This window comes from Trichechus manatus, unplaced genomic scaffold, assembly GCF_000243295.1.
Source record: "Trichechus manatus latirostris isolate Lorelei unplaced genomic scaffold, TriManLat1.0 scaffold00219, whole genome shotgun sequence".
Classification (NCBI taxonomy): domain Eukaryota; kingdom Metazoa; phylum Chordata; class Mammalia; order Sirenia; family Trichechidae; genus Trichechus; species Trichechus manatus.
This window is the reverse complement of record NW_004444155.1, coordinates 227,012-247,909: the sequence shown is the minus strand read 5'-3', so window position 1 is coordinate 247,909 and position 20,898 is coordinate 227,012. Positions and strand designations below refer to the sequence as shown.

At 36.6% G+C, this 20,898-nt stretch overlaps 1 protein-coding gene across 4 annotated transcripts in view; it reads left to right on the top strand.

The window, feature by feature from the left end:
* Positions 1-20,898, top strand: part of ANAPC1 (anaphase promoting complex subunit 1) — a 210,012-nt gene that overhangs the window by 81,071 nt on the left and 108,043 nt on the right. For all 4 annotated transcript variants that reach the window (XM_023742799.1, XM_004388850.2, XM_023742800.1 and 1 more), the window contains 4 exons: positions 5,327-5,405; positions 5,999-6,035; positions 6,133-6,203; positions 9,955-10,133. In XM_023742799.1, coding sequence (XP_023598567.1) covers positions 5,327-5,405; positions 5,999-6,035; positions 6,133-6,203; positions 9,955-10,133 — 366 coding nt within the window. The remainder of the gene's footprint in view (positions 1-5,326; positions 5,406-5,998; positions 6,036-6,132; positions 6,204-9,954; positions 10,134-20,898) is intronic.

The following is a 20,898-nucleotide window of genomic DNA, read 5'->3' as shown; positions in this document are numbered from 1 at the left end:
CTTTGCCCTTTTGCTAATTGCCTTGTTTTATTACTGTTGGGTTTTCAGAGTTCTAGATATGAACTTTTGTTCTTTGTCAGCTAGGTGGTTTGCAAATATTTTCTCCCAGTTTGTAGCTTGTGTTGTCTCACCATTCTCTAGATGTTTCTTTAGCAGAGTAAAAGTGTTTAACTTGGATGAAGTCCAGTTTATCAAGTTTTTGATTTTATGGTAGTGCTTTTGGTATCATGTTTAAGAACTCTTTATTTAACTCTAGGCACAAAGATTTTGTCTTATGTTTTCTTCTAGAAGTTTCATAGCTTTATGTTTTACATTTAGAGCTATCATCCATTTTGTTAATTTGTAAGGTGTGAGGGTTAGGGCAAGGTTCTTATATTTCCATTTTGCTGTCCAATTCTTTCAACACCATTGTTGAAAAGACTGTCATTTCTCTGTTGAATTGCTGTTGCACTTTTGTCAAAAATCAATTGGCCGCATTCTTATGGGTCTACTTCTAGACTTTCTATTCTAGTCCATTTATGCATATGGCTCCCCGCACTGTCTGGACTACTGGAGCTTTATAGTTAGTCATCAAATTGGATAGTGTGATTCTTCCCTCTTTTATTCTTCTTTGTCAAAATCGTTTTAGCTATTTTAGTTTCTTTGCTTTTTCATATAAATTTTATTTAATCAGCTTTTCTGTAACTGCAAAAAAGTCCTGCTGGAATTTTGAAAGGAATTATGTTAAACTTGTAGATTAATTTGGGGAGAATTGGGGAGAATTGACATTTCTTCCTCTCTCTCTGTGATCTCCCCTCTGCCTGGTGGGTCTTGGAGGTTCAACAAAAAGCTTGGGGCTGCAGTCACCCCCTTCTTTGACGTACTTCTGTGCTTGGGTTAATAGCTCCATTAAATGGAAAGTTTTCCTTTCTTAAAGTTTTCTTTCTTCTGTCCCTTGTTACAACCTGTTGTTACCTATGTTGGATTGCCTGGGGACTGAGGTGTGAGAAAAATGGAGACACGAGAAGAAAGAAAAAAAGAGGAAGGATTTCTGCACTGTCTCTGAGCATTAGGAGTTCCCTTTGTGGCTCTTTGAGCCAAAATTGACGTAGTGCTCATTAAATGAGTTTCTGACTAAGTTCAAACTGAGGATGTAGGAAGTTACAAAAAAGGGTAAACTCCCCGTTATTTTGGTGATACTTCGAATTCAGAATCTGCCTGCTGCTGTTCCCTTTTCTTTTTTTTAAATTGAAGTGAAATTCACCTAACATAGAATTAACTACTTTATTAACCATAGTGAACAATTCAGTGACAATTAGAACATTCAGAATATTGTACAATTACTACATCTGTCTAGTTAAATTTTTATCATCTCAAAGTAAAACCCAATATCCATTAAGCAGTCGCTACCCATTCCCACCACCTTCAGTAGCTGGCAATGATCTCTTGAGGATTTACCTATTCTAGATGTTCACAGTTCTACTTTGACACACATGTGATTGCCATGAGTTGGAATTACTTGAGGACAACTGACTAAATGGAATTATAAAATATGTAACCTTTTGTGCCTGGCTTCATTCACTTAGCACAGTGTTTTAATGTTCATTCATGTAGCATGTATCAGTATCTCGTTCCTTTTTATGGATGAATAAGATTCCGTTTTATGTATATCCCACAATTTGTTGAGCTAGTCATCTGTTGATGGACATATGGACTATCACCACCTTTTGGCTATTGTGAATAGTACTACTGTGAACATGTGTGTACCTGTTTGGGTGGCTGTTTTCAATATTTTGTATATACTGAGAAGTGAAATTGCTAGGTCGTATGGTAACTGTATGTTTAACTTTTTGAGGAACCACCAAATGGTTTTCTAGAGTGACTGAACCATTTAACATTCTTACTAGCAATATGCAAGGGTTCCAATTTCTCCACATCCTGTCTGACACTTGTTATTTTTTATTTTTTGATCATAGCCATCCTGGTAGGTATGAAGTGGTACCTCATTGTGGTTTTGATTTGTATTTCCCTAGTGACTAATGATGTTGAGTATCTTTTTATGTGTTTATAGGCCATTTGTATGTCTTCTTTGGAGAAATGTCTGTGTAAGTTCTTTGCCCATTTCATAATTGGGTCCTGTGTCTTTTTGTTGTTGAGTTATAAGAGTTCTTTATATATTTTGCATACAAGTTCCTCATTAGATAGATGTTTTGGAAATATTTTCTATAATTCTAATGATTGTTTTTTCACTTTCTGGATAATTCCTTTGATGCACAAAACATTTTTAATTTCGATGAAGTCTAATTTATATATTTTTTTCTTTGGTTGCTTGTGCTTTTGGTGTCATATCTAAGAATCCATTGCCAAATCCAGTGTCATGAACATTTACCCTTATGTTTTCTTCTTCAAGTTTTAAGATTTTAGCTTTTAGATTTAGGTTGTTGATCCATTTGGGGTTAATTTTTATATATGGTATGTGATATGGGCCCAACTTTATTCTTTTGCATGTGGGTAATCCAGTTGTTCCAGTACCATTTGTTAAAGGGGGTGTTCTTTCTGCATTGAATGGTTTTGGAACTCTTGTTGAAAATCAATTAGCTTTAGGTACATAGGTTTATTTTTGGACTCTCAGTTGTACTAGTGTATATGTCTATCTGTATGCCATTACCACAGTGTTTTGATTACTGTACCATTCCATCATCTCTAACATCAACTACTCCCTCTCCCCTTGGTATTCTCCCTCCTGTCTTTGGGTTCCCTAATTTGCTGCAACTTCTCACAGAAGTCACCAACTGTATAAAGGAAATGGCTAACACTGTTGTGGAGGCTGGCAAGTCCCAAATTTGTGAGTCAGGCGTAGGCTTCTCCCTGGCCCTCAGTCTCTGCCCAAAGGCACTCAACTTTCTCACTCCGTGGGCCGGGAAGCCCAATGCGCCATCTCCTGTGAGTCTGTCCTGCCGGTGTCTCCTGCGGGTCTCTCCTTCGTTGGTGGTGGTGGGCTCTTTTCTTTCCCGCCTCTAGTGTGGCTCATTTCAAGCCTAGCAGGATGGCAAAACTGACCAATCCCCTTGGTGGGCCATAAGTACCTTATCACATAGTCCTGCCCGGTCAACTCCGTGGGAGTTACAAGACCATGGCTGGAAAGGCCATACAAAAACCAATCCATTACCCCGCAATTTACAAAAATATTTTTTAAAATATTTTATCCAGCTTGTTTAATTGTTTGCAGGAGGGTTGGTCAGTAATAGTTATTCTGAACAATTGCTGGAAACAGAGCCATTTTTCATAGATATTTGGCTTTTTATTGGATTTTAATTTTTTTGGAATGTGATGTTTAGCTAATAATACATTTGCAAAAACCTGTACCATACCCTTGTAGCTTATTGTGACTTTTTACCATTGAATTACTTGTATAAGTGGAGATGATATTGTCTGTTTACCATTTGTTGAAATGAGAGAAGGGAAAGTAAGGAAATGATCTAACATTTCTTGGTGTCTGTTGTCTTTAAAAGGAGCCCTGGTAGCATAGTGGTTAAGCAGTCGGCTGCTAACCAAAAGCTTGGCAGTTCAAACCACCAGCTCCTCTGTGGGAGAAAGATGTGGCAGCCTGCTTCCATAAATATTTACAGCCTTGGATTCCCTATGGGGAAGTTCTACTCTGTCCTTATACAGTTGCTGTGAGTTGGAGTTGACTCTATGGCAATGGGCTTTGGTTTGGTTTCCTTGTCTTCAAGCAACTTTATGTACATTTTCTCATTTGATAGAAAGATACCTAATTTGTCTCTAGTCATTACTATGGTATTTTTGAGTAATTTATAGCTAAAAAAAAAACTGAGATAAAAGACATACTTTTGTTATATGTACTAAATATTTTAAACTCTTCTTAGGTTTAATTTTTCTTTTCCCCCTTTGTCTTATCTACATTTTTATTTTCCTGCCTAAAGCAAATACCACTATGGTTCTTTGGGGTTTATGGTGAAAGCAGAGCGATTTAGTAAATAAGGATGTTTTAGCCTGGTAGTTAATCCCACCTACTTCCAAAATTGATTTGAGGCGATTAAAATTTTTGAAATAGGTGTTTGGTAATGTGAATGCCTTGACATTCCGGTGAAAACCTTTTATGTGAGTAGGAGTCTTCTTTTTTAAATAATTACCTTAATCTAAGGTATGACCTTGAGTCATGTATAATAGTTTGTAAATTTTTTTTTATTGGTTATAAATGAACATAATGTTTTAACAACTAATTAAACCCACATTGAGGTACTGTTAAACACCTCTTAACTCATTATCGTGGATTCGATTCCGACTCGTAGTGACCCTATAGGACAGAGTAGAACTGCCCCATAGAGTTTCCAAGGAGTGCCTGGTGAATTCAAACTGCTGACCTTTTGGTTAGTAGCCGAACTCTTAACCACTATGGCACCAGGGTTTCCAGACACCTATTAGAAAGGCTCAAAACAAAACACGTTTTGGTGAGAATGTGGAGCAACTACAACTCTCACACGTTGCTGGTGGGACTGCATATCAGTTTCTTACAAAGTTAAACGTATACTTACCATAAGATTGAGCAATCCCACTCCTAGGTATTTACGTAAGAGAAATGAAAACATATGTTCACACATAAGACTTTGCTCATACTTGCCACAAACTGCAAGCAACCCAAATGTCCATCAGTTTATGAATAGATAATTAAATTTTGGTACATCTGCCTAATGGAATAATTACTCATCAGTAAAAAGGAATGAACTGCTGATACATGCAGTAACATGGCTGAATCTCAAAGACATTATGTTAAATTAAAGAATTAAAACACAAAAGACTATATGATTCCATTTACATGACATTGTAGAATTAGCAAAAGTATAGGGAAAGAAAACCAATTAGTTGTTTCCAGCTTTGGGTGTAGGGGGAGGGAATTGATTACAGAGAGGAACAGGGAACTTTTTGGTGTGATGCAGGCTTCTATATCATTACTTTGGTAGTAAGGAGGCCTGGTGGTACACTGGTTAAGTACTTGGCTGCTAACTGAAAGGTCAGTGGTTCAAACCCACCAGCCGCTCAGTGGGAGAAAGATGTGGCGGTTGGCCGCCATAAAGATTTACAGTCTTGGAAACCCTATGAGGCAGTTCTACCCTGCCCTGTAGTGTTGCTGTGAGTCAGAATCTATTCAGTTGCAGTGGGGTTTTGATTTTATTGTGGTAGTGGTTCACGATAGCATAACATTTATCAAAACTCAGAGCTGTACAACTTATATGGATGAATTTTCCTGTATTTAAATTATACCTCAGTAATCCTGAGTTAAAAAATAATACTGAGTTTCAAAATTGTTAATTTTCTCTTTATGCAGAGTATGGCACTCTACATACTTGGTGATGAGAGCTCTGTTTCTGATGAAGCCTCACAGTATTTATCCAGAATAACTATAGGTAAGTCGATGTAATGTTAGGTTTCCCTAGCAAATTTTTATAAATGTTCATATCAGAGTTGAAATAAAAAATTAAAATTTCCTAAGTATTTGGTTTAGAGGCCACATCTTGCCTCTTAAAAAAAAAAAACAAAAACCAAACCCGCTACCATCGAGTCAACTCTGACTCATAGCAACCCTATAGGACAGAGTAGAATTGCCCCATAGGGTTTCCAAGGCTGCCACATCTTTCTCCCATGAAGTGGCTGGTGAGTTTGAGCCACAAACCTTTCTTTTAACAGCCGAGTGCTTTAACTATTCTGCCACTAGGGTTCCTTAATAAAAGAGTAGCACTGTTTTAATCTACAGTCCAGAACTAATTTTCAGAAACCACGATTACTTAAAATTTAACAAACCTTATATTTTTGGTGTGGTTTAAAAAACGTCTGCTTTGGCTGATATTATTAACTTTCCAACCTGCCAGAGTACTGCTTATTTCAGTATTTTTTAGGAGATATTTGTTAATCCTTATTTCTAAATGTCTTCCACATATTATGTGTTTTCATCATCATGATGACCATCAAAATACTAAAATTTCATTTCGTTTCCTTTTAGCCCCCCAAAATTTGCAAGCAGAACAAGAGGAAAACAGGTGACTTTTATTCAGAATGTGCTTTTATTTTTAAAAATATAAAGCAGTATATGTTTTCCTTATCTGTGTAATAACTCCATGTTTTGTTCTCTTATAGATTTAGTTTCAGGCATTCTACATCAGTGTCTAGCCTAGCTGAAAGATTAGTTGTCTGGATGACTAATGTAGGTAAGAGGTTCTTTGTTACTTTTTATGTTTCTTTGAAATGAAGGTGAGAAGCCCCCTTCTTTCACGCTGGATACCACTTAACTAAGCTGTGCTTTTTCCATACTAGCTAGAACTGGGAGGCATGAGGAGAGAAGGGTTCTGGCTCTATGAAGGTTCCACAGGATTGGGATTAGAGTCCATCATATTCTTTTCTGGGCAGCATCACAACTTCTATATGGTAATATGTGCGATACCAGTTTTTCAGCTCTTAGTGGTTAAGGAAACTTTGTCGTTTACCTTAGACCATTTAAGGTTGTGGCTTGTAGACTGGCCTCAGAATGGAGTACTCTAATCACTATACATTCAGACTTTGAAACCATCCTGACACTAAGGTATCAGAAATGATTATTTCTGGCTAAGTCTAAAAGTAACTATATAGACATTCTGCAGTGTGCTTTTGAAGGATATAGGCAAAGGATTTTAGACACAGTCTGAACATTCATCTGGGAAGAAGGAAAAGGGAGGATGAGAGGTCTCTAGTCTCTTTTCCCAAAGCCTGTGCTTTTAGGTTTTAAATAGAGTAACATACTGAAGAATTTTTTTAAAAAATAACTAAAAAACAAAATTAAAAATTACTCATATGAAGATACGATAAAAAATGATGTCATATAGAATAGTGTGTTAATGCTTTAACGAATATTTACAAGAAATTTCTAAATTCTTATCTAAAGAACATTCTAAATGACTTAGTCCCTCACAGTTCATTTTTGAGTGTCCCCTTCAAAATTACAGTTGTCATATAGGTATAGGATACCTATGCTGAAAAACACTAGTTGAGTTTTATCCATTTGTATATCACATAATATTTAATAAAAAGTGTTATTCTCATGTAAGGGAATATTTTTGCCTCATTAATCAGCTTTCTGTATTGATAAATAATACACAATACTGTAAAAATTTAGAAAATCATGAAAAATCAATTTCAGTTAACCTGAGGATTCAAAATATTTAAAATATGAAATATAGTATACATATATAAGAAGGTATAAAATGTATACGTTTAGTTTAGAGAATAATAACAAAAGGAATACTGATGTACTGGTCACGCATCTTTAGAAATAGAACATTACCAGTATAGTAGAAAGCCCTTGTGTATCTGCTTCTAGGTGGTATCACTCCCATATACCCTCACTACTACAGGTAACCACTACTCTTCCTGAACTTTGTATTACCTGTGTTTTTTTAAACATAATTTTACCATCTTTATATACTGCTTAGTGTTACGTTTTTGAACTTTATGTATATATATATAGATACAAATATGTGTTGTTCTGTCTTATTTTCTTCACTCAATATTATTTTAAAAAGATTCATCCATGTTGACTTTTGTAGTTATAGGTCATTCATTTTCACTGTCTTAAACAGTATTCCATTGTATGAACATATCACAACTTACTTAACCATTCTACTGATAATAGACAATTTTGCCAAAATGAAAGTGTTGCCAATTAATATTTATTTATTTATTTTTATTGTTGTAGTTTAAATGAAGTTTACATTTCAAATTAGTCTCCCATACAAAAATTTATCTATACGTTGTTAGGTGACGCTAATTGCTCTCCCCTTACTGTGACAACACACTCCTCCTCTCCACCCCTGATTCCCCATGTCCATTCAACCAGCTCCTAACCCTCTCTGCCTTCCCATCTCGCCTCCGGACAGAAGCTGCCCGTTGAGTCTCTTGTATCAACTTGAGCCAAGAGGCACACTCCTCACAAGTGCTAATTAATATTTTAATACTTGTGTCCTGGTGCACATGTACACCTGTTTCTCTATTAGGGGCTATGGAGTTGGACCTGTTATACATGTTCAACCTTACTAGGTAATGCCAACTGCTTTCCAAGGTGGTTGTACCACTTTTTACCACCATCAGTGGTAGATGAGAATTACTGTTGCTTTACATAGTTGCCAGTACTTGGTATTGATTGACTTTAATATTCGTCTCCACCACTCATCTCAATTTGTCGTACTGTGGTGGATTGCAACTGGAAAAAGTCCATACTTGTGCCTATTCCAAAGATAGGTGATCCAACAGAATGTGGAAATTATCAAACAATACCACATGCAAGTAAAATTATGCTGAAGATAATTAAAAAATGGTTGCAGCAGTACATTGACAGGGAACTGCCGGAAATTCAGGCCAGATTCAGAAGAGGACGTGGAATGAGGGATATCGTTGCTAATGTCATATGAATCTTGGCTGAAAGCAGAGAATACCAGGAAGTTATTTACGTGTGATTTATTGATTATGCAAAGGCATTTGACTGTGTGTATTGTAACAAATTATGGATAACATTGCGAAGAATGGGAATTCCAGAACACTTAATTGTGCTTATGCAGAACCTGTACGTAGACCAAGATGCAGTTGTTCAGTCAGAACAGGGGATACTACATGGTTTAAAATCAGGAAAGGTATGAGTCAGGGTTGTATCCTTTCACCATACTTACTCAATCTATATGCTAAGCAAATAATCCAAGAAGCTGGACTGTATGAAGAGGAACACGGCATCAGGATTGGAGGAAGATGCATTAACAACCTGTGATATGCAGATAATACAGCTTTGCTTGTGAAAGTGAAGAGGACTTGAAGCATTTAACTGATGAAGATCAAAGACTACAGCCTTCAGTATGGGTTATACCTTAACAAAGAAAACCAAAATCCTCACAACTGGACCAATAAGCAACATCATGATAAATGGAGAAAAGATTGAGGTTGCCAAAGATTTCGTTTTACTTGGATCCACAATCAATGCCCATGGAAGCAGCAGTCAAGAAATCAAATGACGTATTGCATTGGGCAAATCTGCTGCAAAAGACCTCTTTAAAATGTTAAAAAGCAAAGACGTCACCTTGAAGACTAAGGTGCGCCTCATCCAAGCCGTGGTATTTTCAGTTGCCTCATATGCATGTGAAAGCTGGACAATGAATAAGGAAGACCCAAGAAGAATTGTTATATTTGAATTATCATGTTTATGAAGAGTATTGAATATACGATGGACTGCCAGAAGAACAAACAAATCCACCTTGGAAGCAGTATAACCAGAATGCTCCTCAGAAGCATGGGTGGTGAGACTATGTCTCACATACTTTGGACATGTTATCAGGAGGGATGAGTTGCTGGAGAAGGACATCATGCTTGGTAAAGTAGAGGGTGGGTGAAGAAGACTATCAACAAGATGGATTGACACAGTGGCTCCAACAATGGGCTCAAGCGTAACAGTGATTGTGAGGATGGTGCAGGACTGGGCAGTGTTTCTTTCTGTTGTGTATGGGGTCCGTATGAGTTGGAACAGACAACAATGCCAAGCACCAACAACAACAATATTTGTCTGTTGAGTGGATGTGAAATTTCCTAGTGATTTTAATTTGAATTTCTCTGGCCACTCATTAGGTAGAGCATCTTTTTTATATGTTTATTTACTATGTGTGTCTATTCTTCTAGGAAATTTTTTTTGTCCTTTGTGTTTTTCCCCCTGGATTGTTTCTCTTTATCTTAAGGTTTTTAGGAGTTCTATATATTTTGAATACTAATCCTTTTGGGATTCTTAAAGAGGCCTTTTATATTAATCCCTGATGCCAACGTATTAGTCTAGTACTAAGATGAATGAAATGTATTTCTTATTTGTAAGGATAGATGTTTACTAACTTTAGTCTTGAAGATAATTGGGACAGTGGTACATTTAAATTTTTTCTCCCTTCCTTTCACCGTAAGGCTTTACTTTAAGAGATTTGGAGACTCTTCCCTTTGGAATTGCACTTCCCATCAGAGATGCAATTTATCACTGCCGTGAGCAGCCTGCTTCAGACTGGCCAGAAGCCGTCTGTCTCTTGATTGGACGTCAGGACCTTTCCAAGCAGGCCTGTGAAGGAAACTTACCCAAAGGGAAATCTGTGAGTACCAATACAGGAAGTTCAAAGTTCAGTTTTAGTCTCAAATAAAATAAAAGTAGAACTGTTCTTCGTTTTCCTTGAAGTCTTTGTGCAGGTGTGTATATCAGTTTGTCTTTTACAGCATATGCTAGATGGGGTTTGTTGTAATTGCACAAATCTTATTAATTGGAAATGGAGATTTTATGAATGCTCTATCTTGGCTGCACGTTTCTTTGCCTCGAGTCAGGACAAGCACTGATTCAGTATGGGAAATTTCCCTATTTGTATCATATTATTAATTAAACTATTTAAACCAGCTGAAACCAATTGCTGTTGAGTCTATTCTGATTCATTGTGACTGTATGTAAGAGTAGACCTGCTCCATAGGGTTTTCAGTTGCTGATTTTTTGGAAGTAGAGTTGTTAGCCCTTTGTTTCAAGGCACCTCTGGATGGAGTTGAACCCCCAGTCTTTCGGTTAGCAGCCAAGCATATTAACTGTTTGCACTACTCAGGAACAATTAACTGTTTAGTAATTATTATATAGAAAAAGATAGTGTACATATATACTGAATTTGAATAGTTACTATATAACTATTTTCTCTTTCATATTTTTCTAGATTTAATTTTATTTTTGTGGAAATATACACAGCAAAGGATATACCATTTCAATAAATTCTGCCTGTCTAGTTCAGTGACATTGATTACATAACCATTCTTGCTATCCCTTTCCAAATTGTTTTACCACTGTTAGTTTATAGTCACTGCTCCCTTAGCTTCTCATCTAACCTTGCGAGATGCTGTTGTCAGTGATGCTGTTGTCAGTTTGTTCCCACATAGATAAATCTTTGAAACAGCACAATGCTCAAGGCAGAAATCTTTACTAGTTAATCTAAACTGTTATCTTTCATACTTTTTTTGTGTGTTAAATTTCTTGAGTGAAACTTTCTAAATAGGTGTAAACATACCTGATTAATCACATAAAACTGAAGCCCCAAGAAAAGGATTTTTTTGGACACCAGAATTATTCAGAAGACGTCTTAAGATATCTCTACTGAAATACTCTCCTTCATCAATCTTCAAATCTGTTTTCTCAAGGATGAGTTCTAAGAGGCCTACAAATAGAGTGTGAAATATTTTATTACCCCCCAATTATCTCTTTTTAAATCTGCCTCTTTTAAAACTTAAAAAATTTTAAAAACTTTTAAAACTTCTTTCAGCACTGTAGTTCACCTTCTTAAAATAAATGGGAGCACTGTGTTACCCTGAGGATCAAGGAGGATTCAGGGATGGTTATTCCACTCCTGGTAATTCTTCTGCTTTGTTTATTTCTGTCATGGATTGAATTATGTTCCCCCAAAAAATGTGTATCAGTTTGGCTGGGCCATGATTCCCGGTAGTGTGTGATTTTCCCATATGTGGTAAATCCTGCGTCTGTGATGTTAATGAGGGAGGATGGGCGGCAGTGCAGGGAGCAGAGCCCGTCCTTTGGATCTGGGTCCCTGCGCCTAGAAGCTCCTAGTCTGGGGGAACACTGATGAGAAGGCCAAGAGAGAGAGAAAGCCTTCGCCTGGGGCTGACACCCTGAATTTGGACTTGTAGCCTACTTTACTGTAAGGAAATAAACTTCTGTTTGTTAAAACCGTCCACTTGTGGTATTTCTGTTATAGCAGCACTAGATAACTAAGACATTTTCCCTGATAAAACAGTGGAAATTTGGCTACTTGTGCTGTTCATCTCTTATTATCCTTTGAATTAATACATAGTAACTGTTTGTAAGTCATATTAGGTGTTAGGCTATTAGTGCTTCTTCAGAGTCCGTATAAAACTTGTTCCTAACACCAGAGCTGCTTAAGGGACCTGTGACATAAACCATCTCCCTAGGGGTCCATCTTCAGCAGGGATGTCCCAGCATATCTCTTGTAATCAGCTTCTAAATAACAACTCTAGTTTAATTAGGTGTGTCCTTTTTGAAATAGAAAACCAGTGTTTTGTGCTAATAATATTGTTGTCCTTTTCTTGACCAAGAAGAATCTTTGACATTTGGATCTCTTTTGTTACTATGAAAGAGCAGTGTAATGTCATTAACACAAAATACAGTAAAACCTGTGAAAGCCGGAACCTGTGTAGGGCAGAAACCTGTCAGAGAAGGAAAACTCAAATATTTTGCACTAAAACAAATGATAGAAAAGTGGTAAGACTGCACGCTGTCAAAGGTGGAAAACTTGCGAGACTGGGAAAAACAAGGTAGTCCTGTTGAGTTTTGGCTCTTACAAGTTTCACTGAGAATTATTCATCTGTATTTAAATGTCATTTAAAGTAATTCTGTCTAAATTCAATTTGTTCCATTATTTGACACTACAGTTGATAATTAATAGCATCTAAATTCAGTCTGTCAGCTGTTTGGATCTATATTTTATATCTAACTTGCTAGTTATAACATAACTTCTTTTAAAATTAGCTATTCCATAGGAATCATGAGTTTTTATGAACTAAGAATGGTTATCTGGTGTTATCTGCTATTAATGTTTTTTTCAGGCTAATGTTGCGTCTCGGTTAAATGATGCAGAACTTCAGCATTTCATCTAGAAGTGAATGTTTTGTTAAAGGGGTATAAAACTTTTTCTAAGAGAAAATCAACAGATTCCATGTAGTTCACATCTGTGTTGAAGTCTCATTGAATTATTTGGACGGGGAACCCTCATATAAAAGCACATGCTGAGCCTGGGTGCACAGAATGGCAGTCAAGGAATTAACTTTCTTTACCTGTTTGGCTGCAATTCAGTCCTTCTCCTTAAAAGAAAAAGAAAAATATTTGGAACATACTTTAAAAAAGTGAAAACCAGCTGTCATCGATTGTGTTTAAGGTACTATATAAAGTTAGAAAGCATTATCCAACTTTCTTCAACTTCTTGATGTTGTATCCTTCCAGATACTTTTCTTATACTTATGCTAATCAATGGAGATTATTTATATTAGTGTGGGTTAATGGGGTTTATAATCCACTTACAGTGCTTTGTTTCCTTTTCAAAATCATTAGAATGAAGTTAGATTTTTACAATTTATTTATATTTCTCTCAAGGGCTTCAGCCTACTGACTGTTGTCCTTCGCTTAAACTTTTCCCATTAACTCTATAAAGAATGCTTCCAAGTGGGGAATATTGTACTTTTTAAAAAATTTCTAAATTAGTATCCCAGTATACATTGGGAACCCACCCCACCTCTGCTTTGGAGGATAAAGTCCTGACTGACCAAACTGCTCCCTCCTGGAGCTCCAAGAACACAATGCTGAGTATCAGGCTTGCTGCTGAGTCCCTGAATCATTCCTCTCTCCCCTGCACCCTTTCATTTCTGCAGTGACGCAGAATCTACTGCCATGACTAAAAATAAAGAACGATAATTAGAAATTATAGTATCTTGTATGACTCTTATTCTTTTGAACTAGGATTTAATAATAATATGCAGTACTTGACTTCTTAATACCATTCTTAACGCCTCTTAGTTATGCATAGTTTTAAAATTTAAATTAGTTCCATTTAATTAATTTACGAAGATGTTTGACTAAGATGTCGTACATTTTAGGCTTCATTCTCTTTTCAATTCTTGCATCTGTGATTTAGTGGTTGCCACTAATTTTGGAAAATTCTCACCTGTTATCTCTACAGATACTTTTTCTGACCTGTTTTCTCTTTACTTAGACTCCAATTAAATAAACATATATTAGACTGATGTTACCTCATAGCTCCTGGATTCTGTGTTTTTCTTTTTTTTTTTCTCTTTGCATTTTGGTTTACATAATTTCTATTGATCCCTTAAAGTTCACTGATTGTTTTCACAACTGTGTTAAATCTGCTAAGTAGTTAAGGGATTCTTTCTCTCTGATTTTGTTTTTCTTACTTCTAGCATTTCCACTTTACTCTTTCTTTATAGTTTCAATCTCTGCTCAAATTTTTTATCCATTCTTGTGTATTGTCTGTCTTTCCCATTAGATCCTTTAACATAGTAATCATAATTATTTAAAGGATCCATCTGAAAGTTCCAACATTTCGTTCATCTCTTCGTCTGATTCTGGTTTTTGTTTGGATGCTGGACATGTATGTAGGACAGCAGAGACTGAAGTAAATAGTATTTACATTTTTAAATGGACATGCCTCCTCTTCTGTCTAATGGAAGTAGGGAGAGAGGCCATTTATGTAGTAGCTTGGACTAGAATAGTAGTGGCAAAAGTAATGAGAAGTGGTTGGATTAGGGATATTTTGAAAGTAGAGCTTGCCCACCTCACTTATGGAATCCCTCACTTATGAGAGAAGAGGTTTTTTTTTGTTTTTGTTTTTTTTAATGTTGGGCTTTAAGTGAAAGTTTACAATTCGTCTCTCATACAAAAATGTATACATACACAGTTACGTGACCCTAGTTGGCACACTCCTCCATTCCACCCTGGATTTCCCGTGCCCTTTCAACCAGCTTCTGACCGTCTCTGCCTTCTTACCTCACCTGGGGACGGGAGCTGCACATTTAGTCTCATGTATCTGCTTGAGCTAAGAAGCACACTCTTCACAAGTATCATTTTATGTCCCATAGTCCAGTCTAATCTTTGAAGAGTTGGCCTTGGGAATGCTTTTAGTTTTGGGCTAACAGAGTCTGGGGGCCACGTCTTCCGGTGTTCCTCCATTCTCAATCAAACCATTAAGTCTTTTTCTTTAACTAGAATTTGAGTTTTGCACCCCACTTTTCTCCTGCTCCATCAGAGACTCTCTGTTGTGTTCTCTGTCATGGCGGTCATTGGTGATTGCTGGCACCGTCTAGTTCTTCTGGTCTCAGGCTGATGAAGTCTCTGGTTTATGAGGCCCTTTCTGTCTCTTGGGCTAATACTTTCCTTGTGTCTATGGTGTTATTCATTCTCCGTTACTCCAGGTGGGTTGGGACCAATTGAATGCATCTTAGATGGCTGCTCTCTGGCTTTTAAGACCCCAGACACCACTGACCGAAGTGGAATGCAGAACATAAACTTTATTATGCCACTTGACCTAAACGTCCCCTGAAACCATGGTCCCCAAACCCCTGCCCCTACTGCTCTGTCCCTCAAAGTGTTTGGTTTTATTCAGGAAACTTCTTAGCTTTGGTTTAGTCCAGTTGTGTTGTCTTCCCCTGTAGTGTGTGCTGTCCTTCCCTTCACCTAAGATAATTCTTGTCTACTATCTAGTTAGTGAATCCTTCTCAATCCCTCCCCACCCTCTTAACCATCAAAAAATATTTTCTTCTGTATTTAAACCTTTCCTGGAGTTCTTATAATAGTGGACTTATACAATATTTGTCCTTTTGCAACTGACTAAATTCACTCAGCATAATGCCTTCCAGATTCCTCCATGTTATGTTTCACGGATTCATCATTATTCTTTATCATTGCGTAGTATTCCATTGTGTGGCTGTACCATAATTTGTTTATCCATTCATCTGTTGATGGGTACCTAGGTTGTTTTCCATCTTTTTGCTATTGCGAATAGTGCTGCAGTGAACATGGGTGTGCATGTATCTATTCGTGTGACGGCTCTTATTTCTCTAGGATATATTCCAAGGAGTGGGATTCCTGGATCGTATGGTACTTCTATTTCTAGCTTTTTAAGGAAGTGACAAATCTATTTCCAAAGTGGTAGTACCATTTTACATTCCCACCAGCAGTGTATGTGTTCCAGTCTCTCCACAACCTATCCAGCATTTATTATTTTGTGTTTTTTGGATTAATGCTAGCCTTGTTGGGGTGAGATGGTATCTCGTACTTTTGATTTGCATTTCTCTCATGGCTAATGATCGTGGGCATTTCTTCACGTGTCTGTTATCTGCCTGAGTATCTTCTTTGGCGAAATGCCTGTACATATCCTTTGCCCATTTTTTAACTGGGTTATTTGTCTTTTTGTTGTTGAAGTTTTGCAAGATTTTAGAGATTAGAAGCTGATTGGATTTACCATAGCCAAAAATTTTTTCCCAGTCTGTAGATTGTCTTTTGATTCTTTTGGTAAAGTCTTTTGATGAGTGTAAGTGTTTGATTTTTTAGGAGCTCCCAGTTATCTAGTTTCTCCTCTGGTATTTGTGCATTGTTACTTATGGTTCCTATTCTGTTTATGCCAGGTTTTAGGGCTCCTAGCATTGTCTCTGTTTGTTCTTCCATGATCTTTATCATTTTATATTTTATATTTAGGTCTTTGATCCATTTTGAGTTACTTTTTGTACATGGTGTGAGGTATGGATCTCGTTTCAGTTTTTTGCAGATGGATATCCAGTTATGCTGGCACTGTTTGTTAAGGAGACCGTCTTTTCCCCATTTAATGGACTTTCGGCCTTTGTCAAATATCAGCTGCTCATAGGTGGATGAATTTACATCTGGATTCTCAATTCTTTTCCATTGGTCTATGTATCTGTTGTTTTACCAGTACTAGGCTGTTTTGACTACCTTGGCGGTATAATAGGTTCTAAAATCAGGTAGTATGAGTTCTCCCACTTTGTTCTTCTTCTTGAGTAATGCTTTACTTATCCGGGACCTCTTCCCTTTCCCTGTGAGGTTGGTGATTTGTTTCTCCATCTCATTGAAAAATGCCAGTAGAATTTGGATCGGGATTGCATTGTATCCGTAGATCGCTTTGGGTAAAAGTGACATTTTCATAATGTTGAGTCTTCCTATCCACGAGTACTTATGGAGGTCTCTCTTGGTTTCCTGCAGTAGTGCCTTGTAGTTTTCGTTGTATAGGTCTTTTACATCTTTGGTTAGATTTATTCCTAAGTATTTTATCTTCTTGGGGGCTGTTGTAAATGGTATTGGTTGGTGATTTCCTCTTCAAAGTTCTCTTTGTTGGTGTAGAGGAATCCAACTGATTTTTGTATGTTTATCTTGTATCCTGATAACTTTGCTGAAATCTCTTAGTTCCAGTAGTTTCCTTGTGGATTCCTTGAGGTTTTCTGTGTATAAGATCATATCTTCTGCAAATAGAGATACTTTGACTTCTTCCCTACCAATTTGGTTGTGCTTTATTTCTTTTTCTAGCCTAATTGCTCTGGCTAGCAACTCCAGCACAACGTTGAATAAGAGTGGTGGTAAAGGGCATCCTTGTCTGCTTCCCATGGTCAAGGGGACTGCTTTCAGACTTTCCATTTAGGATGATGTTGGCTGTTGGCTTTGTATAAGTGCCCTTAATTATGTTGAGGAATTTCCCTTGTGTTCCTATTTTGTTGACAGTTTTCATCATGAATGGGTGTTGAACTTTGTCGAATGCCTTTTCTGCATCGATTGATAAGATCATTTGGTTCTTTTGTTTTATTAATCTGATGGATTAAATTGATTGTTTTTCTAATGTTGAACCATCCCTGCATGCCTAGTATAAATCCCACTTGATCATGGTGAATTATTTTTTGGATATGTTGCTGAATTATATTGGCTAGGATTTGTTGAGGATTTTTGCGTCAATGTTCACAAGGGATATTGGTCTGTAATTTCCTTTTTTTGTGGTTTCTTTACCTGGTTTTGGTATCAGGGTTATGCTGGCTTCATAGAATGAGTTTGGTAGTATTCCATCCTTTTCTATGCTCTGAAATACCTTTAGTAGTAGTGGTGTTAACTCTTCTCTGAAAGTTTGGTAGAATTCTCCAGTGATACTGTCAGTGCCGGGGCTTTTTTTTTTGTTGGGAGTTTTTTAATTGCCTTTTCAATCTCTTCTTTTGTTATAAGTTTATTTACTTGTTCTATCTCTGTTTGTGTTAGTTTTTGTAGGCAGTGAGTTTCTAGAAATTTGCTCATTTCCTGTAGGTTTTCAAATTTGTTAGAGTACAGTTTTTCATAGTATTCTGTTATGATTCTTTTAATTGCAGTTGGGTCTGTTGTGATAGCATCCATCTCATTTCTTATATGGGTTATCTGCTTCCTCTCCTGTTTTTCTTTTGTCAGTTTGGCCAGTGGTTTATCAATTTTGTTGATCTTTTCAAAGAATCAGCTTTTGGTCTTGTTTACTCTTTCAATTGTTGTTCTATTCTCTGTTTCATTTAATTCTGCTCTGATTGTTATTGTGTCCTTTCTTCTGATGCCTGAGGACTTGTTTTGCTGCTCCCTTTCTGCTTGTTCGAGTTCTTGGGTTAATGTTTAGATTTTGGCCCTTTCTTCTTTTTGGATGTGTGCTTTTATTGCTATAAACTGACCTCTGAGCACTGCTTTTGCTGTGTCCCAAAGGTTCTGGTAGTATATGTTTTTGTTCTCGTTTGGGTCTATGAATTTCTTTATTCCATCCTTTCTTCTGTAACCCAGTAGTTTTTGAGCAAGGTGTTTGTCAGTTTTCCATGTGTTTGATTTTTTTCCTTGCTTTTTCTGTTACTGATTTCTACTTTTATGGCTTTATGGTCAGAAAGGATGCTTTGTAGTATTTCGATGCTTTGGATTCTGTTAAGGCCTGCTTTATGGCCTAATATGTGGTCTGTTGTGGAGAATGTCCCATATGTGTTGGAAAAGAAAGTATACTTGGCTGCTGTTGGGTGGAGTGTTCGGTATATGTCCATGAGACCAAGTTGGTTGATTGTAGCATTTAGATCTTCCGTGTCTTTATTGAGCCTTTTTCTGGATGTTCTGTCCTTTACCGAAAGTGGTCTGTTGAAGTCTCCTACTATTATTGTGGAGCTTTCTATCTCTTTTCAATGTTGTTAGAGTTTCTTTTATGTATTTTGGAGCCCTGTTGTTGGGTGCATAAATATTTATTATAGTTATGTTCTCCTGGTGTATTGATCCTTTAATCATTATATAATGTCCTTCCTTATTCTTTGTGGTGACTTTTATTTTAAAATCTATTTTGTCAGAGATTAATATTGCTACTCCTGCTCTTTTTTGAATATTGTTTGCTGAATATATTTTTTTCCATCCTTTAAGGTTTAGTTTGTGTCTTTAAGTCTAAGGTGTGTGGTTGTAGGCAGTTACTCCCTGTCTTTTGATTCGTGCATTTCTTCCATTTACATTCAGCATAATTATTGATAGGTATGAGTTTAGTGCTGTCATTTTGATGTCTTTTTTTGTGTGTTTTTGACAGTTTCTGTGTTCCACTTAATTTTTTGTCCTAAGTCGTTTTTGTTTATGTTTTTTTCTTCATCTTTTTCCTTGTTGATTTCGTATTTGCTGATTCTTTATATTTTCCTTGTTTTTTATTTTGATATGTAGGATTGCTAGTTTGCTTAATATTTACCTCTGTTTTTCTAAGTTTAAACCAGCCTTTTATTTCTTTATATCACCTTGACTTCCTCTCCATATGAAAAATCTATGTCTACATTTTTTAGTCCCTCTTTTTTTGTTTTAATGTTGTCATCTTTTACATATTGACATCTGTTTCCCTGTATTCATTGTTTTAGCTTTGATTTATTTTTGTGACTTCTCTATCTGGATTGATATCTGGTTGCTTTGTGCTGTGTTCTAGTTTTGGGTTGTTACCTGATGTTACTGATTTTCTAAGCAGAGCACCCGCTTTTAGTATTTCTTGTAATTTTGGTTTGGATTTTGCAAATTCCATAAACTTCTGTTTATCTGGAAATGTCCTAATTTATCCATATTTGAGAGACAGTTTTGCTGGATATATAATTCTTGGCTGGCAGTTTTTTTCCTCCAAGGCTATATGTATGTCATCCCATTGCCTTTTTGTGTGTATTATTTCTGCTGAGTAGTCTGAGCTCCATCTTATTGAGTCTCCTTTGTAGGTGACTTTTTGTTTTTCCCAGCAGCTCTTAAAATTCTCTCTTTATTTTTGGTTTTGACAAGTTTGATTATAATATTATCTTGGTGACTTTCTTTTGGGATCTGCCTGATGTGGGGTTCGAAAAACATCTTGGATAGATACCGTCTTTCCTGATATCAGGGAAGTTTTCTGCCAACAAATATTCAATATTCTCTCTGTATTTTTTTTTCATCCTCCCCCGTTCTGGTATGCCAGTCATTCATAGGTTATTCCTCTTGACAGAGTCCCACATAATTCTTAGAGTTTCTTCATTTTTTAAAATCCTTTTATCTGATTTTTCCTCAAATAAGTTTAGTGTTAAGTGCTTTATCTTCAGTCTCACTAATTCTGACTTCCATTGTCTCAGTTCTGCTCCTGTGACTTTCTGTTGACTTGTCTAGTTCTGAAATTTTGTTTTCAATCCTTTAAATTTGTGATTGCTGTCTGTGTATTCTTGCAATCTTGTAAATTTGTCATTATGCTCTTCTCTAATCTTCTTAAGTTCATCTTTTGCTTTGTCTGTATGTTCCTTGGCTTAGTCTGCATTTTGCCTGATCTCCTTCCTGATATCTTGAAGAATTCTGTATATTAATCTTTTGTATCCTGCCTCTGGTAATTCCAAGAAATTCTTTTCCTCCAGAAAATTTCTCAATTCTTTATTTTGGGAGCTTGCTGAAGCCATCATGGTCTGCGTCTTTATGTGATTTGATGTTGACTGTTGTCTCCGAGGTATCAATAAGTTATTATATTTATTTATTGTATGTTTGCTTACTGTGTCCTAGATTATTGTTTTGTTTTGTTTTCATATGCCCAGATAGGCTGCTCGTGTAAGCTATTTTGATTATTGGTGCCTTTGAAGCTTTAACATCCTGTCACCAGATGGTTAAATCTGTTACTAAGTATGTGAGCCCGGCATTCCGTTAACTTTTCTTATATGAATTCAGCTCCGGTGTCCAGGTATTTGTTCACCACGTGTGTGGTACAGGCTCTCCGTTACACTTCTAGACAGGCATGGGTGAGCGGTGTAGGCACCGGGGGTCACATGCTGAGAAAGACA